The 14850-nt window shown below is 44.6% G+C and overlaps 1 protein-coding gene across 1 annotated transcript in view; it reads left to right on the top strand.

Moving 5' to 3' along the window:
• The first annotated feature begins 7495 nt into the window (after positions 1–7495).
• Positions 7496–14850, top strand: part of LOC115149544 (metalloprotease TIKI1-like) — a 137995-nt gene continuing 130640 nt past the window's right edge. Inside the window, exons 1-2 of the mRNA XM_029692496.1 lie at positions 7496–8414; positions 9360–9920. Of these exons, the coding sequence (XP_029548356.1) occupies positions 8307–8414; positions 9360–9920 (669 nt within the window). The 5' untranslated portion in view covers positions 7496–8306. The remainder of the gene's footprint in view (positions 8415–9359; positions 9921–14850) is intronic.

The raw sequence follows: 14850 nt of genomic DNA, 5'->3' as shown, positions 1-14850 counted from the left end.
GGAGGGTAGATATGTATAGGGGAAGGAGACAGGGATACTGGAGTGATGGAGGTAGATATGTATAGGGGGAAGGGGACAGGGATACTGGAGTGATGGAGGTAGATATGTATAGGGGAAGGAGACAGGGATACTGGAGTGATGGAGGTAGATATGTATAGGGGGAAGGGGCCAGGGATACTGGAGTGATGGAGATATGTATAGGGGGAAGGGGCCAGGGATACTGGAGTGATGGATAGATATGTATAGGGGGAAAGGGGACAGGGATACTGGAGTGATGGAGGTAGATATGTATAGGGGGAAGGGACAGGGATACTGGAGTGATGGAGGTTAGATATGTTATAGGGGAAGGGGACAGGGATACTGGAGTGATGGAGGTAGATATGTATAGGGGACAGGGATATTGGAGTGATGGAGAAAGATATGTATAGGGGAAGGGGACAGGGATACTGGAGTGATGGAGGTAGATATGTATAGGGGACAGGGATATTGGAGTGATGGAGGTAGATATGTATAGGGAAGGGGACAGGGATACTGGAGTGATGGAGGTAGATATGTATAGGGGACAGGGATACTGGAGTGATGGAGGTAGATAGTATAGGGGGAAGGGGACAGGGATACTGGAGTGATGAGGTAGATATGTATAGGGGGAAGGGGACAGGGATACTGGAGTGATGGAGGTAGATATGTATAGGGGAAGGAGACAGGGATACTGGAGTGATGGAGGTACTGGAGTGATGGAGGTAGATATAGGGGGAAGGGGACAGGGATACTGGAGTGATGGAGGTAGATATGTATAGGGGGAAGGGGACAGGGATACTGGAGTGATGGAGGTAGATATGTATAGGGGAAGGAGACAGGGATACTGGAGTGATGGAGGTAGATATGTATAGGGGGAAGGGGCCAGGGATACTGGAGTGATGGTAGATATGTATAGGGGGAAGGGGACAGGGATACTGGAGTGATGGAGGTAGATATGTATAGGGGACAGGGATACTGGAGTGATGGAGGTAGATATGTATAGGGGGGAAGGGGACAGGGATACTGGAGTGATGGAGGTAGATATGTATAGGGGGAAGGGGACAGGGATACTGGAGTGATGGAGGTAGATATGTATAGGGGGAAGGAGACAGGGATACTGGAGTGATGGAGGTAGATATGTATAGGGGGAAGGGGACAGGGATACTGGAGTGATGGAGGTAGATATGTATAGGGGGAAGGGGGACAGGGATACTGGAGGGGGGGAAGGAGACAGGGATACTGGAGTGATGGAGGTAGATATGTATAGGGGGAAGGGGACAGGGATACTGGAGTGATGGAGGTAGATATGTATAGGGGGAAGGGGGACAGGGATACTGGAGGGGGGGAAGGAGACAGGGATACTGGAGTGATGGAGGTAGATATGTATAGGGGGAAGGAGACAGGGATACTGGAGTGATGGAGGTAGATATGTATAGGGGAAGGGGACAGGGATACTGGAGTGATGGAGGTAGATATGTATAGGGGGAAGGAGACAGGGATACTGGAGTGATGGAGGTAGATATGTATAGGGGGAAGGGGACAGGGATACTGGAGTGATGGAGGTAGATATGTATAGGGGGAAGGAGACAGGGATATTGGAGTGATGGAGGTAGATATGTATAGGGGAAGAGGACAGGGATACTGGAGTGATGGAGGTAGATATGTATAGGGGGAAGGGGACAGGGATACTGGAGTGATGGAGGTAGATATGTATAGGGGACAGGGATACTGGAGTGATGGAGGTAGATATGTATAGGGGGAAGGGGACAGGGATACTGGAGTGATGGAGGTAGATATGTATAGGGCGAAGGAGACAGGGATACTGGAGTGATGGAGGTAGATATGTATAGGGGGAAGGAGACAGGGATACTGGAGTGATGGAGGTAGATATGTATAGGGGGAAGGAGACAGGGATACTGGAGTGATGGAGGTAGATATGTATAGGGGGAAGGGGACAGGGATACTGGAGTGATGGAGGTAGATATGTATAGGGGGAAGGGGACAGGGATACTGGAGGGATGGAGGTAGATATGTATAGTGGGAAGGAGACTAGGCATCAGGATATATGATAAACAAAGCAGCTTTGTGTGTGTGTGTGTGTGTGTGTGTGTGTGTGTGTGTGTGTGTGTGTGTGTGTGTGTGTGGTCAGAATAAATGTATGAGCCTATTATGTAGTGAGTGTTTGTGTGTGTGTTGGAGTGTCAGTGTGCGTGCGTGTGTGTGCGTGCGTGGAGTCAGAATAAATGTGTGTGTGTGCCTATCCTCACCACCTGGGGAGCGGCCCGTCAGGAAGTCCAGGATCCAGTTGCAGAGGGAGGTGGTTCAGTCCCAGGGTTCTAAGCTTGGTGACGAGCTTGGAGGTGACAATGCTGTTGAACGCTGAGATGTACTCAATGAACAGCATTCTAACATAGGTATTCCTCTTATCTAGGTGGGTGAGGGCAGTGTGAACTGCAATAAGAGAATGTGTCATCTATGGATCTGTTGGGGCGGTTTGCAAATTGGAGTGGGTCTAGGGTGTCTAGGATGGTGGAGATGATGTGTGCCATAACCAGCCATTCAAAGCACTTCATGATGACAGATGTGAGTGCTACAGGGTGGTGGTCATTGTGACAGGAAGCCTCAGTGTTTTTGGGAAACAGGAAATGATGGGGTCATCATGGGGATTACAGACTGGAACCAGGAGAGGTTGAAAATGGCCGTGAAAGTGCCTGTCAGCTTTTCTGCGCATGCTCTGAGAACGCCCCTGGAATACCGCCCGGCCTCGCGGCCTTGCGTGTGTTGACCTTACTCACGTCGACCTTGGAGAGCGAGATCACCCAGCCCTCTGGGTCGGTGATGGCCCTCACGCACGGCACGATGTTGTTGTTGTCGAAGCGTGCATAAAATGCATTGAGTTCGTCTGGTAGAGAGGCATTGTTGGGCGGATCACGGCTGGGTCTTCCTTTGTTATCCGTAATGGACTGTAGCCACATGTGGTGGTCGTCGGAACCTGTGTATCATAATTCCACCTTATTCCTATTTTGTCCTATATTGTCCCCGCTATGACCTCTGCGGTACATATTCAGAGTTGTCTGAGATAGCTACCTGTGTGTGGTAGCCCTGTCCATTAGTTTAGCACCAACCTCTGTGCCAACCTTTTGATTAGGAAAGCAGTGAAACTTCACTGTGGACAATGTGGCCCAATGCATTTCTTTATGAAGTCGGTGTCCGAGGTGATTAGCTCGTCAATGTTATCTGCGGAGTCTCAAAACATATTATAAATAGCGCTAGCAACGCACATCCTGTGTGGCTCAGTTGGTAGAGCATGGTGTTTGCAATGACAGGGTTGTGGGTTCAAGTCCCACGTGGGACCAGTATGGGGGGGAAAAAATGTATGAAATGTATTCATTACTGTAAGTTGCTCTGGATAAGAGCGTCTGCTAAATTACTAAAATGTAAAAAATGTCCTGTAGCATAATCTCTGACTCTGGTGACCATTTCTCAACAGAGCAAGTAACTGCTACTTCCTGTTTGAGCTTCTGGTTGGAAGCAGGAGTAGGGAGTTATGATCTGATTTGCCGACCTTCTATGAGGACAGGAACTTCCAGGGTCGTACCTATGAGTGCAGCAGCAACTACAATGAAATGAGCTCCTACTTGAGCAGGTGCCAGTCCTGCAGGATTGAGAGCGGCTGTTGCATGATCTACGACCGAAACAAGTACATTAGTACATTGAATAAAATAATTAAAAACCTGTCCTATTAGTTTGATGGTATCATTCATTGTAGTTTATTTATTTAGCCAGGATTCTCCCCTCAGTAGCACCTGCCACTCTTTTCCAGGGAGTTTTTATTTTAAAACATTTATTTAATTAGGCAAGTCAGTTAATTAAGAACAAATTCTTATTTACAATGGCCTAGGAACAGTGTGTTAACTGCCTTATTCAGGGGAAGAACAACTGATTTTTACGTTGTCAGCTCAGGGATTCGATCTTGCAACTTTTTGGTTACTTTCGGTTACTAGTCCAATCGAAACTGGGGTGGCAGGTAACCACCAGGTAACCACCAGGTAACCACCAGGTAACCACCAGGTAACCACCAGGTAACCACCAGGTAACCACCAGGTAACCTGCCACCCCAGTTCTGGGTTCCGTAGTGTCAATGCATTTTTGTTTTTACTATCAATAGAACAGGATTCAGTCCCAGTGCTGTGATGCCTGTTTGATCGGTAGATGATCTGATCAAATCAAATCCCCCCCAAAAAATGCACCGAATACAAGAGCTGTAGACCTTACAGTGAAATGCTGAATACAACAGCTGTAGACCTTACAGCGAAATGCTTACTTACAAGCCTTTAACCAACAATGCTTTAAGAAGTTAAGAAAAAAATATAAAAATAAGTGTTAAGTAAAAAAAAGATAAGTCAAAAAAATGAAAATAATAGTAACAAATAATGAAACAGCTGCAGAAAAAATAACAAGCAAGGCTTTATACAGGGGGTACCGGTACAGAGTCAATGTGGAGGCTATATACAGGGTGTTACGGTACAGAGTCAATGTGGAGGCTATATACAGGGGGTACCGGTACAGAGTCAATGTGGAGGCTATATACAGGGTGTTACGGTACAGAGTCAATGTGGAGGCTATATACAGGGTATTACGGTACAGAGTCAATGTGGAGGCTGTATACAGGGGGTACCGGTACAGAGTCAATGTGGAGGCTATATACAGGGGGTACCGGTACAGAGTCAATGTGGAGACTATATACAGGGGATACCAGTACAGAGTCAATGTGGAGACTATATACAGGGGATACCGGTACAGAGTCAATGTGGAGGCTATATACAGGGGGTACCAGTACAGAGTCAATGTGGAGGCTATATACAGGGGATACCAGTACAGAGTCAATGTGGAGACTATATACAGGGGGTACCGGTACAGAGTCAATGTGGAGACTATATACAGGGGATACCAGTACAGAGTCAATGTGGAGGCTATATACAGGGGGTACCGGTACAGAGTCAATGTGGAGGCTATATACAGGGGGGTACCGGTACAGAGTCAATGTGGAGGCTATATACAGGGGGTACCAGGACAGAGTCAATGTGGAGGCTATATACAGGGGGTACCGGTACAGAGTCAATGTGCAGGTGTATAGGTTAGTCTAGGTAATTGAGGTAATATGTACATGTAGGTAGAGTTAAAGTAACTATGCATAGATAATAAACAGAGAGTAGCAGCAGCGTAAAAGAGGGGTCTGGGTAGCCCTTTGATTAGCTGTTCAGGAGTCTTATGGCTTGGTGGTCGAAGCTGTTAAGAAGCCAATCAATGACAGATATCAAGGCTTTGTTGACATATGACATAACTATGCAAAACTGTCTTGACTTTAAAAAAAATCATACTCTACTAATCTACTTTATCACAAAACAAGGTTAACTTTAGGACATATTTCCAGGTGTAAGAATCACTTGGGAAGAAAGGGAATCTCTTTCAGATACTGTTTTCAGCCACTAGATGGTGCTCCTACAAGTTTTATGGGTAATGGTCAGGGAGAAGTAGCTATTATAATCACTCATTTAGGCCTTCAGTCAGGGTTGGGGTGAATTCCATTTAAATCCCAGTCAATTCAGGAAGTAAACCAAATTCCCAATTGAAAAACTTTGAAGATAATTGGAATTGGAATTTCAATGTACTTCCTGAATTGAAATGGAATTCACCCCAAGCCTCCCTGTAGTATTTGAGTTGATGAGAAATAGCATTTTCAAAAATAGTGCATATTTTATTTCATCACTAAAAGAACGCATATTTACAAGTTTTATACACATTCAAAACGTTGAAATAAGCTTGTTTAAATCAATGAAAAATGTCCAAATACTATTGCCAGACAACAACCTATAGGACTACAAGGACTTATAGGACTATGGATTTCAATGTGTGTTGTGTCAGATTTATTTGCCAACAAAACAACTGTCTTTAATCAATATTTTCATTAACAGATGTCTCTCAACATGGAGGCTATTAACTGAGCGTTGCATTTAAGGGCATGAAGGCTTTTTTTTTACCTTTATTTAACTAGGTTTAAGAACAAATTCTTATTTACAATGACGGCCTAGGAACAGTGGTTTAACTGCCTTGTTCAGGGGGCAGAACGACAGATTTTCACCTTGTCAGCTCGGGGATTCAATCTTGCAACCTTTCGGTTACTGGCCCAACACTCTAACCATAAGGCTACCCTGCCGCCTCTACACTCTAACCACAAGGCTACCTGCCACCCCGAATGAATGCGAGGCCAACGGTGCCCTTGGCGGGTGTATTCTAATGGTAATAGCTGATGGTTTGTAGGACATTAGCAGGACATTATGGAACTACAGGAAACCCAACACCCGCATGCCCTCCTCAATGGCTGCTCCACTAATAGTCAACACAGACTATTACAAGCTCAATAAAGGACAATCAGTGACTTACCATTAGAATGAAAAAGTGTGTGATATTTCAAAATGTTTTCATTAAATAGTACCTTAATTACAACCTTTAAATAGTAATACAATTTGCTGTTACAAAAGTTGTGGCATTTTTCTTATCGATTAGTATTTAAACATTGTGACTTAATAAAGTTTGCTTTGATTGCTTTCCCTATTCTTAGTGTTAATTAATTGGTAGTCTACCGCTCTCACTCCTGCCGCTGTGAGGGCTCTTACCGCTCTCACTCCTGCCGCTGTGAGAGCTCTTACCGCTCTCACTCCTGCCGCTGTGAGGGCTCTACCACTCTCACTCCTACCGCTGTGAGGGCTCTACCTCTCTCACTCCTACCGCTGTGAGGGCTCTACCACTCTCACTCCTACCGCTGTGAGGGCTCTACCACTCTCACTCCTACCGCTGTGAGGGCTCTACCACTCTCACTCCTACCGCTGTGAGGGCTCTACCACTCTCACTCCTACCGCTGTGAGGGCTCAACCACTCTCACTCCTACCGCTGTGAGGGCTCTACCTCTCTCACTCCTACCGCTGTGAGGGCTCTACCACTCTCACTCCTACCGCTGTGAGGGCTCAACCACTCTCACTCCTACCGCTGTGAGGGCTCTACCTCTCTCACTCCTACTGCTGTGAGGGCTCTACCGCTCTCACTCCTACCGATGTGAGGGCTCTACCGCTCTCACTCCTACCGCTGTGAGGGCTCTACCACTCTCACTCCTACCGCTGTGAGGGCTCTACCACTGTTAGGGCTCTGGAAAAGCCGAAACTTGTCGAATCCTGATAAAGTCCCCAGGACCAGATCAGACCATAGTCGGATTCTACTTTTGAAGTGAATGAGTGTACTCCTCTCGCGGAGGGGGGGTGAAATCAGATTATTGCACAGTGGGGTGGAGGAGTGGAGAGAGAGAGAGAGAGAGAGAGAGGGTGGGGGCAGGGGGGGGGGGGGTAGGTAGTGCCCCATGCATGAGCCTAACATAGAGATGCTTACACACTCCAGCAACACTGTGAGAGAAATGAGGGGAGTCTGGAGTTATGGAAACAAGGAGGACACGATAGAGAAAGATTTCTTCCGAGGATTTGGGGAACGATTGATGGCGCTTGTTATTGGACAACCAAATCAGGAGAAAGTGTTGCTACGTTCGCATTCCGTACAGCACCGGTGAAATCATTTATTTCTGCGTGCCTGTTGTGTTTGGAAGCAGATAACAGCGGAGAGCAGTCTCAACATTGAGGCGAGGAATTTCCACCGCTCATTCCCGGGGAACCTGAAGACGCACGGAGTTTCGTTTAGAACCTGTTGCCTTGCGTGCACTTTGGATACTAATTTACTCACTGTGAACATTCTGTTCGCTTCTAATTTACTCACTGTGAACATTCTGTTCGCTTCTAAGTGTGGCCTATTAAACACTGGAAAGTTAGATTTGATATTTTTTTTATCTCATTGAGGATTGTAGCCGAGCCTGCTATCGAGGAGCAAGTTGTAGGCTTCTATCAAGTGGCATGCATGGCACCTTCTTATCAAATATGAGGGAGAGGGAAAGTGTCAGATTCAAGACAAACAGCATGAAGACATAGACACAAAATAACGTCAATGATTTCACACAAGTGGGGGGAGAAAAAAAACATCACTCAAAAGTATTGAATGCAATTTCACTCAAACATGAGTTCTTCCGGCGGCAGAAAGATAGATAGGCTATATGTCGGCGTGTTTGACTTAATATTTCCATGGAACTGAAAATCGGGAAATAATTTAAGCAATTTCCCCGGAAAGAATAGTTTTTGGGTGGCTTCATCTTGCGGCACGGTGTGAAAATAGCGTGCACGTTGGGAGTTACGATGCTGGTCTCCTGGGTCACATTTATTCAAGCGTTCCTAATACTGCTGGTGAAAGGAACCGACCAATGGAGCCTCCGGGAGACCTCTAACTGCGAGCTCAAAAGGAAAGTAAGTCCCCTAATATCACGTCCAATTGAATAGAATTAATGTCTTAGCCAACATCTTAGTAAATGATGCTTTTTTTCATCATTTTTTTTTTTTAAATTTCCAATGGAACTGGTATTTGAATGTCTGAATGTCCACGGTCCAGTTTTAGCCTATAAAATATGTTAGTCTAAATGATTATTACCTTCCATTCACTTTTCATTTATAAAATGTGTTGTTTCTAGGCTAGTTCATTCATCCGCGAGTGTAGCCTAATCCACAAATAGGTGTGAACCTAAAAAAAAAAGTAGGTCTAAGTGTTTTCCTGTAAAGTTTCGACGTCCTCTTAAGAGCGCAGATCATTTCGGATGTCTATTGTGTGAGTCTAGTGCGCTGTGAAGTGTTCTGCTGATAAGACATTATCAGTCCATTACCGAGCATCAAATAGCCTATCGCACGTAGAATCAACAGACTCGGGTCAATTTAAATAGCTACGTGTTCACGCTGTCTATTTGCAATGGATGATAACTAGTAGGTATTGTTGTTTATTGCAAGTCTGTTTTTAGACCAGCCAGCTATTAAATGGTTTGTTTGTCCATGTCTTTGTTTAACTTTAGTGACATATTTTGTGAATGACATCACACACACGCAGACAGACAGACAGACAGACAGACAGACAGACAGGCAGGCAGACAGGCAGGCAGACAGACAGACAACAGACAGACAGACAGATACGCAGACAGACAGACAGACAGACAGACAGACAGACAGACAGACAGACAGACAGACAGACAGACAGACAGACAGACAGACAGACAGACAGACAGACAGACAGACAGACAGACTGTATATGTTCATTAAGGACATAAGGTTTTGGGTTGAACCAATAAACATGAATTTGGTTTTAATAGCCTGGTAATAATACTACTGATTCACTCATGTCTTCTTTCCTCTTTTCCGCATCGGTAGCAAAGTGATCTGAACTCTTTCCTGTGGACCATCAAACGTAACCCTCCGTCCTACTTCTACGGCACGATCCACGTCCCTTACACGCGCGTCTGGGACTTTATCCCAGAGAACTCCAAGAAGGCTTTCCAGGAGAGCAACATGGTTTACTTGGAGCTGGACTTGACCGATCCCTACACCATCTCAGCCCTGACCAGCTGCCAGCTCCTCCCCCAGGGGGGAACCCTACAGGATGTTCTACCCAGGGACATCTACGGACGCCTCAAGAGGCACTTGGAGTACGTCAAGCTCATGATGCCGTTCTGGATGACTCCTGACCAGAGGGGTAAAGGCCTCTACGCTGACTACCTGTTTAATGCAATAGCTGGGAACTGGGAGAGGAAGAGGCCTGTTTGGGTGATGTTGATGGTGAACTCGTTGACGGAGGCGGACATTAAGACGAGGGGTGTACCGGTGTTGGATCTGTACCTGGCTCAGGAGGCAGAGAGGATGAGGAAGAGGACAGGAGCCGTGGAGAAGGTGGAGGAGCAGTGTCACCCGCTCAATGGACTGAACTTCTCTCAGGTGAGTCCGTCGCACCCTATTCCCTACGTAGTGCACTACTTTAGACCAGAGCCCTATGGAACCCTATTCCCTACGTAGTGCACTACTTTAGACCAGAGCCCCTATGGAACCCTATTCCCTATATAGTGCACTACTTTAGACCAGAGCCCTATGGAACCCTATTCCCTATATAGTGCACTACTTTAGACCAGAGCCCTATGGAACCCTATCCCCTATATAGTGCACTACTTTAGACCAGAGCCCTATAGAACCCTATTCCCTATATAGTGCACTACTTTAGACCAGAGCCCTATGGAACCCTATTCCCTATATAGTGCACTACTTTAGACCAGAGCCCTATGGAACCATATTCCCTATATAGTGCTTTACTTTAGACCCGAGCCCTATGGAACCCTATTCCCTATATAGTGCACTACTTTAGACCAGAGCCCTATGGAACCCTATTCCCTATATAGGGCACTACTTTAGACCAGAGCCCTATAGAACCCTATTCCCTATATAGTGCACTACTTTAGACCAGGGCCCTATAGAACCCTATTCCCTATATAGTGCACTACTTTAGACCAGAGCCCTATGGAACCCTATTCCCTATATAGTGCACTACTTTAGACCAGAGCCCTATGGAACCCTATTCCCTATATAGTGCACTACTTTAGACCAGAGCCCTATGGAACCCTATTCCCTATATATAGTGCACTATAGACCAGAGCCCTATGGAATAACGAATAACAATAACATGGCTATATACAGGGAGTACCAGGTAATAACATGGCTATATACAGGGAGTACCAGGTAATAACATGGTTATATACAGGGAGTACCAGGTAATAACATGGCTATATACAGGGAGTACCAGGTAATAACATGGCTATATACAGGGAGTACCAGGTAATAACATGGCAATATACAGGGAGTACCAGGTAATAACATGGTTATATACAGGGAGTACCAGGTAATAACATGGTTATATACAGGGAGTACCAGGTAATAACATGGCTATATACAGGGAGTACCAGGTAATAACATGGCTATATACAGGGAGTACCAGGTAATAACATGGCTATTTACAGGGAGTACCAGGTAATAACATGGCTATATACAGGGAGTACCAGGTAATAACATGGCTATAAACACATGGTGTACCAGTACCGAGTCAATGTGCAGGGGTACAAGGTAATTTAGATAGCTACGGTGCCATCAGAAATTATTCATACACCTTGACTTATTCCACGTTTTGTTGGATTAAATGGTTTAAATACATTTTTTTTCTCAACCATCTACACACAATACCCCATAGTGACATCACAATATCCCATAATGACATCACAATACCCCATAATGACATCACAATACCCCATAATGACATCACAATACCCATAATGACATCACAATACACCATAATGACAAAGTGAAAACATGTTTTTAGACATTTTTCCACATTTCTTGAAAATGGAATACAGAAATATAGAATTTTCATAAGTATTAACACCCCTGAGTCAATAGATTGTTATTAGTATTATTTTAGGGGGTGGATCAGCTTTAATATTGCAGGTAAATTATGGCTTCTATCAATGTAATTATCTGCGTCATTTCCAATCCCCCATATATGAAATAAATATATATATATATATATATATATATATATATACAGTGGCAATAAAATGTATGTGAACTCTTTGGAATTACCTGGATTTCTGCATAAATTTGTCATCAAATTTGATCTGATCTTCATCTAAGTCACAACAATAGACAAACACAGTCTGCTTAAACTAATAACACACAAAGTATTGTATTTTTCTTGTCTACATTGAATACAATAGAGTGTCAGCTAAAGATTTACAGAAATCACTGGAATATGCTAACATCTCTGTTGACGAGTCTACGATACGTGAAACACGAAACAAGAATGGTGTTAATTGGAGGACACCACGGAAGAAGCCACCGCTGTCCAAAAAAAACATTGCTGCACGTCTGTAGTTTGCAAAAGAGCACCTGGATGTTCCACAGAGCTACTGGCAAAATATTCTGTGGACAGATGAAACTACAGTTGAGTTGTTTGGAAGGAACATACAACACTATGTGTGGAGAAAAAAGGCACAGCACACCAACAACAAAACCTCATCCCAACTGTAAAGTATTGAAGCTCAACAGAAGTTGGGTGATGCAAACAGGACAGGGACCCAAAACACAGAAGTAAATCAAGAAAATAATGGCTTCAACAGAAGAAAATACGCCTTCTGGAGTGGTCCAGTCAGAGTCCTGACCTCAACCCGATTGAGATGCAGTGGCATGACTTCAAGAGAGCGGTTCACACCAGACATCCCAAGAATATTGCTGAACTGAAACAGTTTTGTAAAGAGTAATGGTCCAAAATTCCTCCTGACCGTTGTGCAGGTCTGATCCGCAACTACAGAAAATGTTTGGTTGAGGTTATTGCTGCCAAAGGAGGATCAACCAGTTATTAAATCCAAGGGTTCACATACTTTTCCCACCCTGCACTGTGAATGTTTACACGGTGTGTTCAATAAAGACATGAAGACGTATAATTGTTTGTGTGTTATTAGTTTAAGCAGACTGTGTTTGTCTATTGTTGTGACCTAGATGAAGATCAGGACAAATTTATGCTGAAATCCAGGTATTTCCAAAGGGTTCACATATTTTTTCTTGCCACTGTATATTTGTTATATATTTCCCTTCATTATTTTCCCCAAACCCTACCACCCCTCACCTAATTGGAGTAAACTAATTGATAACACTTAGGCTTCTACTTCCAGTTTATACATACTATATACATTTTACAGACACAGTATATTTTACAATAGTTATCTTGTTGTTATTAGCCCAAACCTTCAGCTCCCCTCAACCCCTCCCATCTATCTCTGAACACCATCCAGTCCCATCCTTCAGCTCCCCTCAACCCCTCCCATCTATCTCTGAACACCATCCAGTCCCATCCTTCAGCTCCCCTCAACCCCTCCCATCTATCTCTGAACACCATCCAGTCCCATCCTTCAGCTCCCCTCAACTCCTCCCATCTATCTCTGAACACCATCCAGTCCCATCCTTCAGCTCCACTCAACCCCTCCCATCTATCTCTGAACACCATCCAGTTCTATTTGCCATATATTTTTCAAATGTGCTGTGATGATTCACAAAAGTTCTCATAGTTTTTACAGATTGTTAATTCAAGATCTACATTTTTTTGCTAAGAGTATCATTATATTATTGATCAATTGACTTTTCAGATCACCCAGCAGTGCTATCTGCAGAGTTAGCTCAAGGTCAATGTTTATATTCTTCAGCCATTCCTGAACCCGCGTCCAAAAACAAGCTACATATGGGCAGTACCAAGACAAGTGATCTAACGGACTCTGTCTGTTCGCAGCAAAATCTGCAGAGCTGGGATGGAAAGTATTCAGACCCCTTGACTTTTTCCACATTTTGTTACATTACAGCCTTATTCTAAAATGTATTAAATTGTTTTTCCCCCCTCATCAATCTACACACAATACCCCATAATGACATCACAATACCCCATAATGATAAAGCAAAAACTTAAATATGACATTTACATAAGTATTCAGACCCTTTACTCAGTACTTTGTTGAAGCACCTTTGGCAGCGATTACAGCCTCGAGTCTTCTTGGGTATGACGCTACAAGCTTGGCACACCTGTATTTGGGGAGTTTCTCCCATTCTTCCCTGCAGATGCTCTCAAGCTCTGTCAGGTTGGATAGGGAGCGTCGCTGCACAGCTATTTTCAGGTCTCTCCAGAGATGTTCGATCGGGTTCAAGTCCGGGCTCTGGCTGGGCCACTCAAGGACATTCAGAGACTTGTCCTGAAGCTACTCCTGCATTGACTTGGCTGTGTGCTTAGAGTCGTTGTCCTGTTGGAAGTTGAACTTTCAACTCAGTCTGAGGTCCTGAGCGCTCTCAAGCAGGTTTTCATCAATGATCTCTTTTTACTTTGCTCCTGACTAGTCTCCCACTCCCTGCCGGTGAAAATATCCCCACAGCATGATGCTGCCACCACCATGCTTCACCGTAGGGATGGTGCCAGGTTTCCTCCAGACGTGAAGCTTGACATTCAGGCCAAAGAGTTCAATCTTGGTTTCATCAGACCAGATAATCTTGTTTCTCATGTTCTGAGAGTCCTTTAGGTGCTTTTTGACAAACTACAAGTAGGCTGTCATGTGCTAATTACTGAGGAGTGGCTTCCTTCTGGCCACTCTACCATAAAGGCCTGATTGGTGGAGTGCTGTAGAGATGGTTGTCCTTCTGGAAAGTTCTCCCATCTCCACAGAAAAACTCTGGAGCTCTATCAGAGTGACCATCGGGTTCTTGGTCACCTCCCTGACCAAGGCCTTTCTCCCCGATTGCTCAGTTTGGCTGGGCGGCCAGCTCTAAGAAGAGTCTTGGTGGTTCAAAACTTCTTCCATTTAAGAATGATGGAGGCCACTGTGTTCTTGGGGACCTTCAACACTGAAGACATTTTTTGGTACATAATCCTGTCTCGAAGCTCTACGGACAATTCCTTCAACCTCATGGCTTGGTTTTTGCTCTGACATGTATTGTAAACTGTAGGACCTTATATAGACTGTCACACCCTGACCTTAGATTGCCGTATATTTTCTCTTTTTTGGGTTAGGTCAGGGTGTGATGTGGGGTGGGTATTCTATGTTTTCTATTTCTTTGTGTTGAGCAGAGTATGGTTCCTAGTCAGAGGCAGCTGCCAATCATTGTCTCTGATTAGGAATCATACTTAGGCAGCCTTTTTTCCCCTCCTTCTGTGTGGGATCTTGTTTTTGTCAGCTCAGTAAGACTGCAGAACGTGACGTTCGTTTTTCCTTGGTTTGTTATTTTGTTTGAGTGTTCTGAGTTACAGTAAATATAAATATGAGCACTTTCCACACTGCACCTTGGTCTGCTC

This window comes from Salmo trutta, chromosome 15 (assembly GCF_901001165.1).
Source record: "Salmo trutta chromosome 15, fSalTru1.1, whole genome shotgun sequence".
Classification (NCBI taxonomy): domain Eukaryota; kingdom Metazoa; phylum Chordata; class Actinopteri; order Salmoniformes; family Salmonidae; genus Salmo; species Salmo trutta.
The sequence above is the reverse complement of the archived record's forward strand: the minus strand, read 5'-3'. Positions and strand labels throughout refer to the sequence as shown.